Here is a 21,022-nt window from a genome sequence, read left to right on the forward strand (position 1 = left end):
ATCTTTGGCAATCTTTGGCTTGTGGCTATCTGACACCGTAGTCAGGATCAGTATCTTCACATCCGTCCCGTCTCCACTTGACTTTGTTCCTTATCCCATCTCCACGTGAACTTGTTCCTTTTTTCCCACCTACACTTTTATTCTTACTTTCTGTGAGGCCATCTGGCATTGATGTAGGGTCCACCCATGGCCTCCAGGCTTGGTCATGTTCTCGGAGACCCTCACCATAACTGGTCTAATACTAGACTTAGGAATCAAGATTGCAATACAGTGACTCAGGAGCCCACATCTGCCTGCTGCTCCCTTTGTTTCCCTGTGACTCTGCAGCTCCCACTGGTTCATTACAGTGGGAAAATTATAGAGGCTCCCTGGCAGTGGCTGTGGGGTTTCTGCACCGAGTTAAGGATCAGCTAGGCAGATCCCCCTCCCCCGCCGACAAAGGGGGGCCTTCCTTGGGAAGTTCCCCAGTCAGCTCATTTCTGCCTCAGAAGTAATTGGCCTTCTCTGCCTCCTGCTTGAAGGTATATTTGCCAGGGAAGCCCCCCAGCCCATGCTCTGACTGGCCAGGGCTGTGACTGACAGGCCCATAATTCTGCTCACTGGGAACAGAATGAAGCGTCAGTCAGAGAAGGGCCTGGATCCAGGACCAGGTAGACTGGGTGGCCTGCTGGGACTGACACTTATTTTCATTCTGAACTTTTCAATAGGCTTTCAAAATAATAATTTGAAGAAGGATTGTAGCTAGCTCGGGGGGGGGGGGGTGCATAAATCTGCAGCTCAACACTTGACCACCACCGGTGCTTTCTCCGCCATTACCCGCTTTGGCCTGCCAACCTCCTGCTGGTTTAGTCTTGGAGCAGACGTGGCCTCTTCTTATGTCCTCTGGTCTTGAGTCCTCTGGTCACACCCTTGATGTCTCAGCAGTCCCCCTCAACCCCCCCCCTGCTCTTCCTGTCACATTCTTGGAACAGGGAAAAATGATCTGTGCCATCCTCCCACTGGAGCAGACCAAGGAGGACCTGTGGTGAGTGACTGGGCCATGTTGTCCAGCACCCACTGCCCAACAGCCCCAACCCACACAAGCTATCCCTCACAAGCCATCACAAGGGCTTCCTGGCAGCCTATGCTAAATGCGCTGCTGCTGCCGCTGCCGTGTCTCCTGTATGCACCCTACACCATAACCCTGGAAGACTGGAGAAAGGCAGGGAAGCGTGAGTCTCAGAGAGGGGACTTGAGGGACACCTAAGACCCAGGCAAGTGCCTCCAGGAGCTGCATGACGATCTTCACAGGTTCCTCTATGATCACAGAATATCCCTCCGCCCCTCTCCAAAAGCTTTCCAGAATGGCTCAGGATGGGTTCCAGGCGCACAAGAAGGTGGCAGGGTGCAAATGACACCCAAAAAATGGCTTGGTGCAGAAGCTCTGGGAGCAGTTGTGAGGACGCCTGAGGCTGGGGAAGGACATCGCCATCTAAGAGATGAAGCATAATGCTCCTTCCATTTCTTTGCTCCAAGTGGGGCATTGATCTGCAGCCAATCTCATGACCAGAGATCTGGGCCAGGGGGACATGTCTAAGGCTGGCTGCAGGATAGGGGTCTAGCCTGGCTTAGCAGTCTTAATGGAAAACCCGGCAAAGCCTCTCTCCCCACACTGCAGAGGGCCAAGGTGACAAATGAGCACCCAGCCCTCGCATCTGTGCCTAAGGCTATGCCTCCTGCGGGGACCACTGTCACCAGCAGAGAAACAGAAGACAGCAAGGCGAGGTTCCTGGGCCTCCTTGGAGGTTGCTGGTGCCTGGAAGGTCTGAGTCACAATCTTCTTTTACAGACATCCTAAACCAGAGATGTCATAAGCTCCTCTATGGGTGCTGTCCCCAAAATGGGATTTCCTGCCACCTAGGAGAGAGAGGGTGCTACTGACCTGGCTCATGTGCCCAGGGGAGGGACCCCAAGAAAGCACAGAGCCTCAGGACAGAGCTGAGCCCAAGGAGGGCTGCAGGGCAGTGGAGGTGAGGGCCACTACTTGGGCAGTGTGCAAGACAGCTAGCTAGCTGTCTAGGTGGTCTGACCAAAAGCTACCAGAGTCACATAGCTACTGATATGTAAAGAAGAAACCAGATCAGGTAGGAGGACTAAACAGGAACATACAAGTGCAGTCTACACAGTTCTCTCATTCTGCTCTCGGGTTCTAAGAAAGGATGTTGCTTCCCGTTTTGGTTTAGGGAAGGAATTTCAGCTCTTGCTCTTAGGAGGCAGGATGGTCAGCTATTGACGTCTGCCTGTTCATCTTACAGGTACCTTTAATTTGAAATAGTCACTGTGACAGTATGGCATCATTTTAACCCCTGTGCTAATCTTGCTGTCATTGTGCTGAGTCACAACTCCATGCTTGACCTGCGAGCAGGGCCACTGAATTGACGGACGTTGTACAGTAGCCTCCACTGACTGACTGGGCCTGACCCCAGGTCCTAGATTGAACTGAGCTGCCCAGAGGCTACCCTATTCCAGCCTATAAATTCATTCTGGGCACATCTGCAGCTGGACAGTTAGAATCATGGAGTGGGATTGGTTTCAAGGTCCATCCAGGTTCAGAATGCCCAGGAGAACCAACTAGTCTGAGAGCCACACAGTTTTGCAGGGATCACGGTGGCCTGTGCACAGACCTGGCTGGGCTCCTGCCAGTGCTGGTTTGGGGACAGGTGGACTCTGAGAAGTGGCTGGACACTAATGAAGGGTCATTGAGGCATTCTGAGGTCTTCCTTTTTTCTGAACCCTGGCCAGAAGCCTTTGAATTAGTTCTACCTGTTGCCCACGACCTCGCATGCTTCTTCCCACCAGGACATTTGTATCTTCTCTTCGGAGAAGAGGGTAGAGAAGGACCCAGCAGTCCTTGGCAAGCTCAGGAATCCTGAGAGCAGCCGGTTTGGCTTGGGTTCGGGTGAGCTTATTCACACACATTTGCACACTGTCTGCTAGCCGCCATTTTCACCTTCTTTTTGTCAGCTTGATTTCTGGGTGACTGACTTAGTTTGACAGTTCATGGAGCACCTGCAGGGACACAGAAAAGCAGGTTAAACTTGGCCGGCTGAAGCCCTCTTGGGAGACTATGGGTTTGCATATCCTGGGCAGCCAGCTACGGGGAGACCTATGGTTTCTTGGACAGAAACCCTGTCTGTGTTTCTCTGTGTCTCTGTGTCTCTGAGTCTCTGTCTCTCTCTGTCTCTCTTTCTCATTCTTTCTCTGCCCCCTCCTCCATCCCTCCTTTCCTTTCCTCCCTTCTTCCTTTCTTCTCCTCCCCCCGACCCGTCATTTGTCTTTTCCCTTTTCCCCTTCTTGCCTTTTTCCTTATGTTTTAGTCTTGTGCAGTCTAGGCTAGCCTTGAACATATTATGTAGCCAAGGATGACCTTGAACTTCTTCCTTCATCTCAGTGCCGGGATAACAGGAATGCACTACCACATTCAGTGTTATGCAATGAATGCTAGGGATTGGACCAGGGCTTTGTGTGTGTTAGATAATTGCTCTATTGACAGAGCATCAGCCCCACTTGGCTTTTTTTTTTAAGATTTTATTTATTTATTTATTTATTTATTTATTTATTATAAATACACTGTAGTTGTCTTCAGACACACCAGAAGAGAGCATCAGATCTCATTACAAATGGTTGTGAGCCACCATGTGGTTGCTAGGATTTGAACTCAGGACCTCTGGAAGAGTAGTCAGTGCTCTTAACTGATGGGCCATCTCTCCAGCTGTCTCCCCCCCCCCCTCCGCCCCCACCCCTTTTTGTAATGAAAAGAAAAATTCGAAAAGGTTCTTTGCCACAACTCACCCTCAGACACAAGACCTATTCTTTGAATATTCCATATGGGTCTTGCAACCCCATACCTGCTCCTACAGGTCTGCCCCTCAAAGGGCAGAACAGCGCTGAGACTGCAGCACAGAGGCAAGGTCCCTGGAGGCAGGAGCTGGTGCATTTTCCTGGGGCATCAGATCTGGCAGAGGAAGTTTCCAGGGGAGTTTTGTAAGGATCTTTGTGGCCTGCATGGGGACTTGACTGTTTTTATGCCACTGGTGACTTTAGGATTAGGTATGCTGATTCCCAGAGGCACTCAGATGTCCCCTCCATGCTCTGTTGGCATCATGCCTCAGGCTCAGCTCCCTCTGGCTTACAGCGTCTGTGGGCAAGGTACTAAGTGCGCAGTGTTGCCTTGGAAACTGCAGCTGTGGATACAGAGGTTGTGTCTCTGGATGATGGGGGGATATGTAGGAGGGCTCAGAACTGAGACGCTGCTCAGTCACATCATCCCCAGACCCTGAAGATCAGAGTGCCAGACAGCCCTGATGCCACTGCTGTAGAGCAGAGTCCACAGAAGCACCACCAGCTGTCACCAGAACTGCACAACAGTGTGACAGAAACCATAGCCAAGAAGAGTCTGTGCAGCTTCTCCATCCCAGCTGCCTGCGTCCCGTGGCTCGCTTCTGCCTTCTGTGCAGACTCAGTGTATCACTCTATTGTTTATACTGCATAGCTCAGTGTTCTTGCTTGGTGTTCCAGACTTGACATGCCATTAAAAGTCCTTTCAATGACTTTTCAATGGTTGTGTGGCAGTCATTAAGCTCATGGGACTGTGCCAGGAGGTTAGAAGTCAGCTTGCTTTACAGTGTCCTTGAGACCTTTTACCTTGTGTACAGTCTCAGGAAAAGGAATGTCGATTCCTTCAGGGTGGATCCAGAGATTTGGTCTGAGACCAGTGCCACTGAGGTATATAGCCAGCTCCAGGCTTTCTGGTGATACCTGGGAGTCTCACCCACTTTGAGGCCCAGAATCATTGAGAACAGTGACTACTGTTCCATGAAGACCTGAAGACCATAGTCTGTAGAAAGCCTCGGAAATGGCTTTGATTATGTGAGTCACCTGTCCTTGGGTGACTTGGCAGTAGGCACAGGTGCTGGTTCTGCACCAGCTTTTTATGTCGTCTTATCTTCCTGTTTCCGATGGGGAATCTTTTGTCCTTGGTTTTGATTGACACTTTGCGGCCACATGGGGCTGCTTTTCTTCTCACTCATCCCTCCCATCATCTGTTCCTCTCTGCTAAGTGATACCAGTGTGGGTCTTTGGCCATGACAGTGCATTGCTCAGAAAGTTCTGTGCCTTCAAGATTGGCCAGGGACCTGCTATCATGGACAGTTCTTGCTGTGGTGGATAGAGGTTTCCTGGATGCACAGCTTTGTGCTAAGAGGGTTCTGTCCTTCATTCCTATGATATTTATCTCGAAACATGTTAAGTTGATGAGGTCTAAAATCAACTAAGAGACACACCCCAGGATGGCTCTGTGAGGGCATTTCTAGGAAACAGTGGACAAAAAGTAGGGCTGAGCCATACCCCCAACCCTCAGCACAGTGAGCTACTTCCTCCAGCAAGGCTTTATCTGCTAAAGCTTCTGGAAGTTTCCACATTAGAGCCACTAGCCAGAGGAGAGAGCATTTCACACTCAAACCACACAGCAGTCCCCCAACATGCCTCAAAGCCATATGCTGGTCCAGGCCCCGAGAAGGGGTGTTGAAGCTTGGTAAGATGAAACAGCTTGCATAGGTCATGGCCGGTAAGGGCCTCAGCACCACAAGCCAGCCCATCGTGAAGCTAGGAGTCTTGCCTGGGTGCACTGCGACTGGGCTCTGCCAGTCTGTAGAGGGTGCCTGTTTACAGCCTCATCCTGATGTTGGCTAGGAACCCTGGCTCTATCAGGGCCGAGGGAGCTGAAGAGTTCAGTTTCTGGCGTTCTGCTGAATGGTCCTTGGCCCTCCAGGTGTGCATTGTGCAGAAGCGGGACACGGAGAAGATGTACGCCATGAAGTACATGAACAAGCAGCAATGCATCGAGCGTGACGAGGTCCGGAACGTCTTCCGGGAGCTGGAGATCCTGCAGGAGATCGAGCATGTCTTCCTGGTGAACCTCTGGTGAGTCCACCTGAGGGCCTGTGGGACTGAATGATCCTTCAGTGGGATTTACCCTCTGGAGTGGGACAAGGGACCTAGCTGTTCTTTGCCTCTGATACCTCTGGGATGCTCCCATGTGTTAGTCCTCCCTGCCCCTCCTCTAGTCTATTTAGCTCCTGTGTTCAGGACCTAGTAGGCCCAGGGGCCTGTGGCATGCTGGGATTCATATAGAATCATCACCACCATCACTATCACCCGCATCACCAACACTATCATCACCAGCACTATTACCACCATTACCATTACAGCATCACTAGCACCAGCACTACTATCACTATAGCATCATTAGCACCACTAGCTCCATCACCAGCACCACTATCACCATCACTGGTACTATCATCACAATCATTGGCACTACCACAATCACTGTCAGTAGCACCACCACCATCGACTGCTATCACCGGCACAACCATCACTATCATTACCACTACCACTATCACCAGCACCAGCATCAGTATCACCAGCACCATCATGACCATTGCTATCAGCATCACCACCATCACCATCATAACCAGCACCACCACCATCATCACCATGGTGTCTGGTCATTAAACACCAATTCCTCATCTGGATTTGTACTAAGCATTCCACTGACACTGTCCCACGTTCTCTTACAAACCAACTTTGTGTATCCTCATAGAAGAAGCCATGGAAGCTGGGAACAGCTCGGGAATGCGCAGGTTTTATTCTCCAGGTGTCACTTGCGGGCAACTCTGCTCTGCAGCCAAACCACCCTCATGGACAAGGCTGTTCTGTTTTCCCTAGAGTCTTGGTGCAGCTCTGAGCAGGGTGTGGTCAATGCCTCAGGCAGAATGGTGATCAGACTGGAAGGAGGGAGGACCAGGTGTGACAAGAGCCATTGATCAGGCTCCCCAAATCATTCACATGCCAAGTCTTCCCCTGGTACCCACAGGTACTCCTTCCAGGATGAGGAGGACATGTTCATGGTGGTGGATCTGCTTCTGGGTGGAGACCTGCGCTACCACCTACAACAGAACGTCCAGTTCTCAGAGGACACAGTGAGGCTGTACATCTGTGAGATGGCCCTGGCCCTGGACTACCTGCGTAGCCAGCACATCATCCACAGGTGCGTGAGCACCCGTGGCATGAGGCATCTACCTGGGCTGAATGGTTGGTAATACCCTTGGGTGACACCGTAAGGGGGTATCCCCAGTCCAACAGAGCCTGATCTGGCTCCTCATCCCACACTTCCATCAGGACTTGTTCCCAGCGGTGCGTTCTGTCCAAACCACCCAATTTGAGGATGGACACAGAGGAGTTAGTCCTCGTGGGTGTACCACAGGGCCTGGCCACATCCAGTGACTCTCATTTGTCTATTGGCCACACCATGGCACTTATACTGATTGTGGTGTTCGTAGAGCACAGATGGAATTGGGAAATGTCTAATTAGTAGCAGGTAGAGTTAGGGAGCAGAAATTAGGCTGAAATCCTGCAGCCTTGGCGCAAACCAATGTGTATTATAAGGCAGATAAACCTGATTTCTGCCTCTCTGCCCCGGGGATTCTGTTGTCTGGACAGGATTCAGATATGTGATAGTTACTGAATGCTAGGTGTGTTTCTGGAAGTCAAGGTGGAGAGGACTGAAGCTGAATTGTGGGCAAAGAGAGTCCATTTCTGTGCAGTTCCGGGGCTCCGGTGAAGGCCTCATGGGAACCCAGCCTGAGGGTCTTCTGCAGTCCTCAGAGGCTTCCAGCTGTAGGTGCCTTCTGCGCAGTCCTAGATGTCCTCTGGCCACTAAGACTGTAAAGATAGATTGCTGGTGGCTTCCCCGCAGCTGGCTTCTGGGTGGCCCTGGTGCCCTCTGAATAGTGTGCAGTATGTCTTCCATGACCCTAGGTCCTATGTTAGGCTCCATTCTAAAAGCCAAGCCTGTCAGAGACGTCAGGGCATGAATGGCATAGGTTCAAGCTCATTTTCTTGTCACCTTCTGTCCTCCTAGAGATGTCAAGCCTGACAACATTCTCCTGGATGAACAAGGTGAGACCCTGGAGCTCTGGGACGCAGAGAGGATCATGGGTACCCGACCCAGGACCTGGAAAGCCATATCTGCCCTTTCTTCACAGGACATGCACACCTGACCGACTTCAACATTGCCACCATCATAAAGGATGGGGAGAGGGCGACAGCTTTAGCTGGGACCAAACCATACATGGGTAAGCTGAAGGCCTCAGATGACACCTGGCCATGCAGAGCCATGCCCCTGCCTAGTCCTTACTCCACAGTCAGATAAAGTCTCAGCAGGTTTGACAGCAAGTGGTTTTTTTTTTTTTTGCTTTGTTTTCTAAATGATCAATCTGATATGTACAGAAAAAATCTGAGGGTGTACATGAGGGTCATGGGATGGAGACGTGAGACAGCTCGCTCTCTCCCTGGAGACTCTCTAGAGCAGAGGACCTTGGGGTGGAGCCAAATGGCTATGCAGTGTTCTATCTGCTGTGGGCTTGTCCAGAAGGGGGCTCCTCCCTGCAGGTGGAACAGTGCAAAACCGTGGAGGGTAGAGCTCTCTTTTAGATCTGGGGCAGACCTGGCGGTGGGTTGCAGGGGTATCAGGCCCTCTAGCCCCACAGCTCAGCTCTCTCTCCTCTTTGTTGGAAAGCTCCCGAGATCTTCCACTCTTTCGTCAATGGAGGAACTGGCTACTCCTTCGAGGTGGACTGGTGGTCGGTGGGGGTGATGGCTTACGAGCTGCTGCGAGGATGGGTAAGGAGCCCCGTAGCCTTAAGCTAGGCACTTCCCTGCCCCAGACTGGCTGAGAGCTACGGGTGGAGGGGGATACCTGTCCCCCCATAACCTCAGAGGAGGTTTATGCAAATTATGACAGATGCCTGAGTTAGTAAGTTTCCTTGGGTGGTTGGTGGTGCTATGGGTGTGTCCAGTAGGTTCTTAGGAGGGACTTGCTTCTTTTCTCTAGGGCCAGAGGCAGTGATCTGCTTAGGTCTTATAGTGTACCCTCTCTTGAAGTACCCTCCACCAGTCTATGAAGCCTCAGGTCTTGGCAGTGTTAGAGAGGGCATGGATACCCTTGACAGATGAGCTTCTGGCCTCTGACACCCAGTTCAGTCCGGGTGCAAGCTCTGCCCCCTGGGCTCTGGATCAGGTAGCTGCTGCTCTCAGAGCCTGGCCTTCGCCTGGGACTGAAGCTGGGCTCCTAGGGTGTTTGCACTTTTGTCTGGGTGTGTGTTGGGAGGGCTCCTGGTGTAGTGTGTCCTTGCCCACAGAGGCCCTACGATATCCACTCGAGCAATGCTGTGGAGTCCCTCGTTCAGCTGTTCAGCACTGTGAGTGTCCAGTACGTGCCCACCTGGTCCAAGGAGATGGTAGCCCTGCTGCGGAAGGTGAGCCCCTTTCTCTCCCTCTCCCCCAGAGTACCCATCCCTTCTGCAACTCTTTTGGGAGCTCAGGGAGACACCCCATCTTTCCACGGGCTTAGACCCCTTCACTAGCACAGCCGTAATCTTTCCTGGCAACTGCTCTGAGATGAGACCCTGTCTACCTCAGAGAAAAGGAATCTGCTACCAACATGTAGGCTTCTTGTTCTAGCATCAGGCTAACTGTGGTGTGCCCTCACAGTGAGCTAAGTATTAGCACACCCCAATCTGTAATCCTGTCAGGAACCAATGTGTCAGGATGTGGCCATCACCCACTTCACGTAATGCTCAGACCCAGGCAAAGAATTTAGGCATCAAGCCTTCAGCATCACTCCTGTAGTGGGGAGAGAGTGCCAGGCTGACATGTAGCTTAAGTTATGATCTAGTCTCCTTTGCCCCTGACCACACTCCAGAAGGTGCACCGGGCCTGGGTTACCACTCCGAGGGAGCAAATAAAAAAGAAAGCCAGTCCCCCTCCCACCCTGTACCTCTCACAGCTAAGCTGTCTATAGCTGATGGTAGGAGGATGTAGGATCCCAGGTATCAGGGACACAGGAACACTGTATGTCCAGGGACTGGACTAGGGCCTGTTTATCACACAAAGAGCTGTTCTTTAAATATGTTGATTGGAGTATTGGAAGCGGTGGATCCAGAGAGCAGTGCCTATAGCCAGGACAGGTGTGAAGAAAGGGCTATTACACATGAGACCTGACCGGTTGGCGCCTGGCCCTGGTGACCTGATGTCCTGACATAATCTGGGTATGGATGTTTCTGGAGCCTGGAGGTTTCACAGGGAGGCTTTGCAGTAGTTAGTTGGGCCTATATGCTATTATGAGAAAACGTTAGCCAGGCCGTCACCGCCACCTGCTGGCAAATCTTGGCAGAACCTCTCTGCAGCTCCTCAGTTGTCCTTGGATATGGGGCACTGGAATCAAGAGTCCCTTAGGGTCATATCCCTGAATGCTACCTTTCCTCGCAACCCACTTTTGATCCTGAGGTTCCAAGCCTCCTCCCGTGGACACCTTCAAGGATTGCCCCAACCTGGGACAGGTGGCCATTCTTCTGTGGGGCTTTATCTGAGAGGAAGGCCTCCTTTCAGCTCCTCACCGTGAACCCTGAGCACCGGTTCTCCAGTCTCCAGGACATGCAGACAGCCCCATCGCTGGCCCACGTGCTGTGGGATGACCTGAGTGAAAAGAAGGTGGAGCCAGGCTTTGTGCCCAATGTAAGCCCCGTGTGCCCAGACGGTGACTCCAGGCTGTTGGGGTGGTGGTGGTAGGGACGCGCAGGCTGGGCTCAGTACCCTGTCTCTCCACAGAAAGGCCGCCTGCACTGTGATCCCACCTTTGAGCTGGAGGAGATGATCCTGGAGTCGAGGCCTCTGCACAAGAAGAAAAAGCGGCTGGCCAAGAATAAGTCTCGGGACAGCAGCAGAGACAGCTCCCAGTCGGTGAGTGCTGGACTCAGGGTTCAGGTCCTCTCCACCCTCAGAGCAGGCACTGAGATTGGAGAGCACCGAATGCTATGCCCATAGTGCTGCGATGACTTGTGTCCTGCTACACTGGTGCTCAGGTGTACCATGTCCAAAATCAAAGTGACAAAGCTCTGTTCTCCTAAGGCTCGGGGAAGGAAACCATTCCTTACTTCTCTCTGACTGTGGAGGTAGCTGTCAGTTGTGAGTATCCCATATAAAGTCACACTCACTAGTCCTGAGGTTTAAGTTCTGAACATATTAGAGGGTGGGAGAGTCACTGTTTAGTTACTAATACCAGGGTACAGATGCTATGCGCAAGAGAACAACTATTATATGTCAAGTAATGGTGGTCAGTGCTCGGTGTTTGCCTGCCTTTGGGTCTGTCTGAGCCTGGCACTCTGGAATATAACTTCCCCAGTCTGGGTTGTTCCAAAGAGGATGTGGGATGCAGGGTCATCCCCTGGGTGCCTTGACTTTTCAGGCCTAGGTAGGTGGGGCTTCTGTCCTCTTGTCTCTCTCTCTCCTCCAGCTGCCTCTGGTGTCTGTGGGTTGGTTTTTAACCTGACAGTTGCTGGGCTAGGTGCCAAGAGTAGGGATGGTGGCGATTCTTCCTGGGGCATCTAGAACCAGGGCTTTGGGGAATAGAAATCGACTTTGTGTGGGAGTGGGTACTTCGTGTGAGCATCCAGACGTGGAGAGCATGCAGGCTACCTGCTGTGCTGACTTCTGGGGGCTGTGAATGGGAACCTGCCTGGGGAAACACCGGCCCTGGGAGGAACTCAGCTCTATCCTGCAGCTGTTGGTGGGAGCGTTAGTATTCTGAGCATTGGCTAACGCTGAGAAAGCATCCAGTGTTCTTATGGAGAATTGAGAAGCTTGAGATTGGAGAACTTTAATGAACACCTTGGTTTTCTTACCGTTGTATAACATATAGTTCACACACACACACACACACAATGCATCATCGTTGGCTTCCGGCACACTGGCCACCACAGTCTAAGTGGAGATCCTTCCCATGTTCCCTTCACATCATCTGCTCTTCTCCAGCCCCCCCCCCCCGCCCTGCAGGCATGGCAGCTGCCCTTGTCCCTGCTCTGTCCTGCTCTGATGTAGTGTGTGGTTCTGCAGGATTCTTGCACTTGGCACAGTGTTTTTAAGACTTGGCCACGCTGTCCCAAAGGCCAGCACCTCCCTTCTTCTGGTTGCAAAAATCATCCTCTTCCTAATTTAGTATTTTATTCATGAATGTATCACATTTCATTCAGCCATTTGTCACCAGACTGGAATTTGGGCCACTTCTGCTTTTGAATTATTATAACTCTACTGTGAATGAATACCCCTGTGCAGGTCCTCTTGGGGATGTGCTCTTGTTTTTTCTTCGGGGAGGGGAACCTTAGCATGACATCTGACTTATGTGACACCTCTATTCCTTAGGCTTCATGGTGTGCTCCACGGCTGGGCCATTGTATACTCCTGTAGGTCACGTATGACGGTTCTGAGTCTTCACATTTGTACCTGTTGTTGTAACTGTTCATTTTGCACCTTAAATTGTAATCACTATACTGAGTCTGAGACAGTGAGGTGTTTGTTTGCTTGTTTTTACTTTTTGTTGTTTTAGATTGGTGTAATGTTTTATTTATTTGCATGTTTTGTTGGTTTTTATATTTGTTCCTTGAAACAGGATCTCATAGAGTCCAGGCTGGTCTTGAATCCGCTTTATAGCCAAGAATGACCTTGAATTTCTGATCTCTGTCTTTACCACCCAAATGCTAGAATTAGGGTGTCTGTTTCACCATGCCCCACAATGCCCCATGCATGCTGGGCACTCTACCAACTGAGTTACACCCCCAGTTACCACAGCTGTTTTTTATTTGCATTTCACTGACTAATGAAGACCTTTTGTGCATATTACACATTTCTTATTGGAGAACTGCCACTTTCTGTCATTTTAAAGCTGGATTATCTTTCACAGTGTGCTGTGCCCATATCTGTCTTTAGCTGATGTGTTTGGGCCAGTGACAATAACAGTCAGATTCCTATCTGCTGTGCTTGAAGCCAGTCCACTTACCACATTTTTTTCTTTCCTATCCAGCTTTTCCTTCTCCGTTTTTCATCAAGTGCTTTACACGCTCCCCGCCCCCCCAATCTCCTCCCTCGTTCACCAATTACACATCTCTCTATAATAGTTTTAGGAGGGCTGGCAAGACAGCTCAGTGGGTTGCCAAGTGCTTGTTGCCAAGCCCAAGGATCAGGGTTTGATTCCTGAAACCCACATGGTGGAGAGAGAGAACAGTTATCCTCTGACCTCTGACCTCTGTCCTCACCATGCTGTGTGTGTTTCCTCATGCATACATATAAATCAATGTAAAAATATTTACAGTAGCTGTAGTAGAATTTTCAATGTGCCTTTATCCAATTAAAGTTTACCTTCAAACAACACCACATTGCCCAAGTGGGAGAACATTACCATGGGGAGAAGCCCCTTCCCATGAGCACTGTTCTTCCCTGGGCTGTGTCCAGCCATTTGCTTGGTGCATACGTCAGGTGGGGAGAGTCAGTATTAACTCATGCACCGTCACCAACATTTCCCAGCTCTCTCCCTCCCCTCAGGTGAGGTGGCAAGGCGGAGAGAGTTTGCTCTCAGTACAGTCGATTTCCCCTTGGACAGTGGGTTCCACTTCTGTATGGGAGACTCTGCGTGTGTTTCTCTAGCTGTTGTCCCCTGCTCCTCCAGTCCTGAGTGGGAACCTTTCTGGACTCTCCACTGATATTTGTTGGCTTCCTGGAATGGAGCCTTGTGAGTGGTGCCCCAGGAATACAGCCTCGGGATGCTTCATCGATGGCTCCTTCAGCACTTGATCCGCTGGCCTCAGCTCCAGGGAAGCCCTTTCCTCTGGGACTCTGTCGTCTTCTGTAGATTTGGAGGCCCTGTGGCCCTCTGTCCTCAGCGCTGACCAGTCCGAGATCTCCAGTGCAGCAGCTTTTTCTCTGCTTGAAAGACTGTGAGTGATTCGCAGAGCGGAGCCCCACACAGAGATCGCTGTGGTTTTATTTTAAGAGTTCTTTCTTTACACTTTGGGTGCAAGTGCTCATCAGATGTGTGACTGTCACGTGCTTGCCTCTCTCGCCAGACTGTCTTGTCTTTGTGGGTGTGTCGTCTGCAGCTGGAGTCTTTCATGCGAACTGCTGGGAGCATCCGTTGCTTGTGTTTGTGCTGTCGGGGACAATCAGCAAACCCACGGTCGTGAGGATTTTGTCTGTGTGCTTTGTAGCTTATGTCCACTTGGAGCTGATTCCTGTGTGTGGGGTGAGGGGAGGGTCCACCTTCACTCTTTTGTATGTGGATGTCTGATGTTGGTGGACATGTATTGAGAGGGCTGTTCTTCCTCCACTGAACATCTTGGCACCATTTTCACAAATCAATTTGACCATAAATAGCAGGGTTTATTTATGGATTAATTCCTGCCCCATTGATCTGTCCTTGTCTAGCACATGCTGTCTTGGTTACTGTCACTTTGAAGTAGTGCTGAAACCAGGAATTGGGGCTCTTCCCATTGTCTTCTTTCAAAATTATTGCCCTATCCTCGGTCTATTGCATTTCTAGTGGATTCTGAGCAGTGTAGGGATAGTACCTGGGCTCCCTAACACATCTGTCTGCAATACAGTTAGGGGCTGGATCTGGTCTCCATTTCCCAGATGTCTGGAGTCTGGAGTTTGGTGCTGAGTCTGCGCCTTTTGGACTCAGATGAAATCTTCTGCACCAGAGGGCTCACAGGCAAATGAGCCACTAAGGAAGAATGAACAAGAGCAGTCACTGGGGGGCGGGGCGGGGGTGGGGTGGGGGTGGAGTCTCATCCTGAGCCAGTAAGGGTGTGGACTGTGTGGCAGAGGTGACCAAGTCCAGCACCTGACCTAGGAATGGCACCGTTTTGGTGTCCTCGTATGTATTGGCAAGGGCTCCAACAGCCTGTCATAAATGACTGGGGAAGAGCTGAGTGTGGACGTTCACCATTCAGAGGTCCAGAAGAACCGAATAGGAAAACATCACTGGGCCTCGCCTGGACTATGCTGGAGGAGAGTCTGTGGGAAAGAGGCTCACGGAGCCACTCGGAGGCCACGGTAATCTCTCTCATCCCACTCAGAGCCACTTTTCCCAGATGCTCCTGCAGTGGTTCCTCAGGCTGCAGGGGACTTGTCTTCTAGGAGTGTGTCCATGTTGAGGTTAGTAGATAGATCATAGCCCCATCACCCCAGGACCAATGTGGCTCCTTCCCACCCTCACAACACACCTCTGCCAATCTCAGCATTTTGTTGGATGAATTCTGTCTCAAGCCATGATTCAGACCCTCAGCTCTGGAGGGGCTGGGCCAATGATCACCTTTAGCTCCTCAGACCAAAATTTTATATCTGTCGGCTTCCATCAGAAAGAGGCCAGAGAGTCCACAGAGAAACACAGCCTAGTCTCTTCTTGGTGATAAAATTCAGTTCCTCTGCTGGAATGGAGGCCCCTCTCTTGTGGCCCCGGAGGTGGGGGCAAAATGCTGGGAATGTGCTACCTCCTGCAAAGGAGAGAGCTGGGGTGACCTGGACACCCTCAGAGTCCTCAAGCCTTCAGCCAAGTACTAATTTGTCTGTACCTGTTGGAGACACAAGCAGAGGAGACACCCAAGTTGGGGACAGAGACACCAGAAAGAATCATGCAATCATGATCACATGTGTACACACACACACACACACACAGAGTTAGTTAGTTAGTTAGTTAGTTAGTTAGTTAGTTAGTTAGTTAGTTAGTTCATGTTCCTAGCCTTGACATGGTGTCAAGATGGGTTCCAGAGGGCATTGTTCAGAAGTTAGGAAAAGCAGTTGCCTCTGAAAGATGAAGAAACAGGCCAGGGTCTCTGCCACTTTCCCATTGGGAAGAGATGTGAGGTATAGCTACTCATTCTCGACCTTGGAAGGCTGATCCCAGAGGACCTTGCTTCTTGCAGAACGACTCTTCAGCAGAGTGGAAAGTTTATGAGACCCCATAATGGAAAGACAGAAGTGAAGATAAATCATTTCTGACTGTGGCTCTCTTTGGTCACTCCAGCCTGGGTGCCATGCTTCTCGGTGACTGTGTAGTCTGGTTGGTCTAGGAATGGGGTACAGATCTTCTTTATTACAGCATCTGCTTCTTAATGTATATGTTCTTGGGAGGGGCACACATGTGTGCACATGCGTGGGCATATGCATGCACAGAGGGGACAGAATTTGATGTCCTGGGCCTTTTTCACTCTCTTGACTTGATTTACCGAGTCATGATTTCTTGACGTACCCAGGGCTCCGTGATGCAGCCCAATCTAGCTAGCCAGCCTTCCCTGTTCCCTTGCCTCTACCTCCCAAGCACGGGGATCACGGGTGCGTACCATGCCTACCTGCCTTTTTATGTGGATGCTGAGAATTGGAATTCTAATACTCATGTTTGCATGGCAGGTGTTTTGTCTACTAAGTCAATGCTCCCTACAACAGCTATTTTTAAAACAGCTTTAGTTTGAATCATTGATCTGAAAGCTATAGATACATAAGGTGCACAAACTGTTACATTATTACAAGAAAAAAATTATAATCATCAAAACAAAGCCAAGTAATGTGCCCATTGTCTCCACATCATTATTGTATGCATGAGAGGAGAAGACTGAACTACAACATCTATCCTTTTAGGAATCTCAGGTGTACAATGCAGTGTTGTCACTGTTACCATGCTGTACACTTGGTCTTTAAAATGTGCTGATCTGCATAAATTACCCTTCACTCTTAATCTGCTCCACTTCACCTTCTCCATAACAACTGCTACCCACAGGTCAAGTAGTTGACAAGAAAGCCAGAACTGACCAATACCACAAGCTTTACCTGGGTCTTGCCTTCATCATCCGGGAAAGGGTCGATCTGTGACCACTAGGCTCTGTGAGACAAACTTGAGTGTTAGCTCAGTAGACTTCTAAGCACTGGATACACCCTTTGTGGAGACAGCTGCAGGCACCTGGCCCCGTAGCATACATTTGCTGTGAACTAGCTGTTCTTCCTCTTAGGAGACTCAGCCCCTCCCAAGTTGCCATGGACAGACCCAGTCGGGTCTCCTCCCATGGGAGAAGCAGGGTCTTGGCACTCAGGTAGGTAAGGAGTCGGTGAGTGACAGACAGACACAACACACCAAAAAGCGGTTTGAATCTGCTGCGATTTTACTTCTGTAAACATCTCAGATACATACACATGACTTTAGGAATTACTTTTTGATTTCATGCCAGCTTACATCAGGTGATGATCAGATGGGGGGGGTTACATATTACAACTTAACTCGAAACTAAAAAGCACAGAGCAGGAAATATTTTTGGGGAACCTTTTGATACCCAGACAGTGGTTAATCAACCCAGACTTGAGGTTACCTATTCTTAGAATTCTGCCAAGCTATAGTCTAAGCAATTTTGCTATAGCTAGTAAATTTTATTAATATTTTATGGCCAGTCAGGCCAATTTAAAATTGTTATCCTGAGCCTTGAGCCTTTGTGGAATTTCCCTATTTACTAAAAAAAAAAAAAAAAAAAAAAAAGCTCACCAACACCCTCTAAATAATGCTTCCTACCATATCTTACAATTATTTAAATTTCTAGACTATTCTCCTTAATAGACCCCATCCTGGCCTTTCCCTACCAGCTGTTGAACTTTTATCCTTTCACTATCCACTATATCTGGATTTCTCACAAACAACTCTTCCTGTTATAACTGATCATAACATCTCCAAATATCTCATTTTCCTTCTACTTAACTGAATAAAGCTTGGAAAAATGGAGGATCTTATGTTGAACAGTTCATGAATTTTCTTTGACCCATGTCTGGTGTTACCTGGTGCTGGTCATTAGATTCATTGGCATCAGTCTTTGTAGGCCCTGGAGTGATCACGCTATCAGGAGTGTTTCCTGGAACATCCCTTGGGCCCTCGATCTATCAAAATCTAGCCAGGTTGCATTATGTTAACTATTATCATAAAAATCAAAAAAGACAAGGCACAGAACCCAAATCCACAGAATTTGATCAATGCACTGGAACAGCTTGCAGAAGCAGGATGCCAGGGGCCTCCGGAGGCTCCGAGGAACACACACCTCGGTCTGAAAGCATGACTTTCGCCATGTCACATAGACTCCACCGGAGTTGGTGTGGCACCAAGTGATGGACTGTAGGGCTGATATCAGCACTGGAAAGCAAGAAAGTAACTGTGGCTCCTCCCTGAGGCAGCTGAGAACCTTTGCCTGTCTAACCCTGATCTCACTGAGCACTAAGAGCCCCAGGCTCTGCTGGATATTGTCACAGGCCACTTCGCCGGTTTCAGGTTCTTGGATGTGCCATCGCCACCATGAGGGGCTGAGTTCCAGCAGTAGCTCCTCTCCTGGTATTCCCAGCTCACTGCTGACCACTGTATGGGAGGAGGGCATGGCCGTCGTGTGGGTCCTTCGGCCTTGAATCTATGGCCTGCCCACACATGCGTTTTCACTTCTCAACACCCTTCTAAGAATAATCTGGAATCTTCCCTTGAACTCTATAACCAGATCTCCAAGAGCTTTCCTGTAGTGTTTTGAAACCCAGCCCAGGTGCTCACACCAGGAAACTGATTCCAAGTCAAGGGGAAAAGTCTGTGGCAGACACTCCTCTTTAGCCTCGTGTTCTGACCTACAGTCCGTTCACAGCTCCAAAGCCCCACCCCAGGCTGCAGTCCTGTTCTTACTGGTTCCCATTAGCTGAGCCCTATAGCTCTCAAGAAGGTCCATGACCTCTAAGCCTGGCCATGCTACTGGGAAACATAACTAAGGTTCTTAGGGAAATGTGTAACTAGAGACAGTTACTGGGGGAGCAATGTATCTTTAGGGTCACTAGCAGATTCTCTGGGAAGAGACACGAACCAGGGGCCACATGCTGGTTCACTGGGTACAAGAGAGTTAGGGTAGCTGTCTTTCCATGTCTTCACCATGTCATAACCTCCTTCTTCCTCTCTCTGGTCTTTAGGGGGTCTGCTCACTCTCAGCTGTTGGAAATAGACTTCTGAAGAGCAGAGCTCCTTAGGAGCCAGGCGTTTCCTTCTCAGAGCTCAGGGGTGGGCGGTTAGAGTAGCGCTTGGGGCATTCCGTCAGTGGCCAGCACAAACCACTCAATGGCCTTTCTGTCCACAGGAGAATGACTACCTGCAAGACTGCCTGGACGCCATCCAGCAAGACTTCGTGATTTTTAACAGAGAAAAGTGAGTATGTAAGAAACTGTAGAGGGAATCAGGGGTCACAAGGCCCAGATGTCCCAGCAGCTGTGTGGCCTGTGAGGCCTGGCCTGTGCTCTCTGAGAAGGACAGGCAATGGATATGGAAGGCAGAGTTGAGTGGCCTCAGCTCAGGCCCCTGAGAGGGCTCCTTGGGAACCTTCTAGGTGGACTTAGATCCAAGGGCTGGAATCTCAGGGACACTTGCTCAGACCAGAACTAATCACCTCCTGGTGGCCCCTGCAGTCACACCTGCCACTTGGTCACTGACTGAGAAAAGCTTTCCTTAGTGTCTAGTACCACTGGGACAGAAAGGGTACAGGCAGCTGACAGAGCAAGACAGGTCGCAGAAAGCGAAAAGTGGAGCTAGCCTGGTATAAGGTGCCTAAGGAAAAGGTCAACCCCCCACCCCTGCCTGGGAAGCAGGGAGGCGTTCTCAGAGGCAATGGCTGGGTACTAGGCTGGGGAGAAAGCACAGAGCAGTGTGGGCCTGGTTGAGGACTCTGGTGCCATCCTGTGGTTAGAGGACAGGATGAGTTGTGGGCCTAGCCATGCTCTTTGGAAAGCAGTTCCAGCACTGCCCACTGAAACAGCTCTGTCCTGGGCTAGCATTCCCTCAGGCTTCTGCATGAGCTTAGATGCAGAGCCTGTAGCTCCCAGCCTCAGTTCTGTGGCCAGCATTAGGGGGCTGAGCCTCTAATGTTCTTAGCATCCATGTCTGTTTTCTGGCTCCTTGTGTTCCCAGATATATAGTCTACATCAGAGGGTCCTGGGGCTGCGAGAGAGGCTGTGCCATTCGGTGATCTACATAATCCCCGTGTGTGTGTGTGTGTGTGTGTGTGTGTGTGTGTGTGTGTCTTCCCTCCCCTGCTCCAGGTTGAAGAGGAGCCAGGAACTCATGAGTGAGCCTCTCCCAGGCCCAGAGACTTCAGAAATGACAGATTCCACTGCAGACAGCGAGGCAGAGCCCACAACCCTGCCCATGTGTGGCTCCATCTGCCCCTCATCTGGGAGCAGCTAGGCCATCTGGACTGTGTCCGAGGGCAGTTCTCTCTCAGGCTGCTTTGAAGACTCAGGACGGCCAGAAGGAAGCAGCAGTGGGGCAAAGGCCTGACCGCCCAGCCTGCCCAGTGAGGTGAAGGTGCTGGGAGCCATGGGTGCCCGTCGAGAGCGGTGGTTGGGCAAGGAGGACCCTTGGTACCTAGACCGTAGTTCCTTGCGACATAGAGGGAGTTATGCAGTCACCACGTTGGCTGGCTCCTCTTACTGTAGGCTGGCAGCAGGTGGCCAGAGTGGCACGGTGGAGCAGGAGCCCTTGGCTTTCTGGACCCCTTTGAAATTGGCTGTACATAGCCTTGTGGCCAGTCTTTGCTGTGGCCTAGCCAGAATGTTCTTGAGCTGGCTGCTCAAGGCCGTGGGGGTGGGAACAGGCCTTTCTGATTCTGATATGTTATTGAGGGTAAGGGTTGGGGGAGGGAGTGGGTGGGAGGGCAAAGAGCGTTTTCTAGTGACACACACTGCTCTGGCAATTTCTGCAACTTGTGTATAGTTTTCACCTCTGAGAATTACAGTCTAAGAACTGCTGTGTTGCGTGCTCTGTGTGTAATATGCCCGTGGAGTGATGGCATCCAGTGTCTGCAGTCTTCCTTGGAAATGGTCTACTGGACTGCGGCAGCTGGGAATCGGGTGCCACAGGACAGTGGCATTGTGGTGACTAGTCCGGCATTTATAGAGGCTAGAACTGGGCTGCAGTTTCAAGATCCAAACAAAGTGAAAATTGTCAACAGCCAAGGAGCCTCAGGCTATCAGGCTGGCACCCCAGACAGCATAGATCTTACAGGGCTGACAGGAGGAACATAGCCAAAGAATATGATATCTGCCC

The 21,022-nt window shown here is 50.5% G+C and overlaps 1 protein-coding gene across 1 annotated transcript in view; it reads left to right on the forward strand.

Moving 5' to 3' along the window:
- Stk32c (serine/threonine kinase 32C) overlaps window positions 1–20,619 on the forward strand; it is an 81,128-nt gene extending 60,509 nt beyond the window's left edge. The window contains exons 3-12 of the mRNA XM_052174253.1: window positions 5,810–5,961; window positions 6,914–7,087; window positions 7,961–7,998; window positions 8,085–8,174; window positions 8,618–8,721; window positions 9,240–9,356; window positions 10,489–10,614; window positions 10,708–10,839; window positions 19,062–19,129; window positions 20,017–20,619. Coding sequence (XP_052030213.1) covers window positions 5,810–5,961; window positions 6,914–7,087; window positions 7,961–7,998; window positions 8,085–8,174; window positions 8,618–8,721; window positions 9,240–9,356; window positions 10,489–10,614; window positions 10,708–10,839; window positions 19,062–19,129; window positions 20,017–20,161 — 1,146 coding nt within the window. The 3' untranslated portion in view covers window positions 20,162–20,619. The remainder of the gene's footprint in view (window positions 1–5,809; window positions 5,962–6,913; window positions 7,088–7,960; window positions 7,999–8,084; window positions 8,175–8,617; window positions 8,722–9,239; window positions 9,357–10,488; window positions 10,615–10,707; window positions 10,840–19,061; window positions 19,130–20,016) is intronic.
- The last annotated feature ends 403 nt before the right edge of the window (window positions 20,620–21,022 follow it).

The sequence above is a fragment of the Apodemus sylvaticus genome, chromosome 1 (assembly GCF_947179515.1).
Source record: "Apodemus sylvaticus chromosome 1, mApoSyl1.1, whole genome shotgun sequence".
Taxonomy (NCBI): domain Eukaryota; kingdom Metazoa; phylum Chordata; class Mammalia; order Rodentia; family Muridae; genus Apodemus; species Apodemus sylvaticus.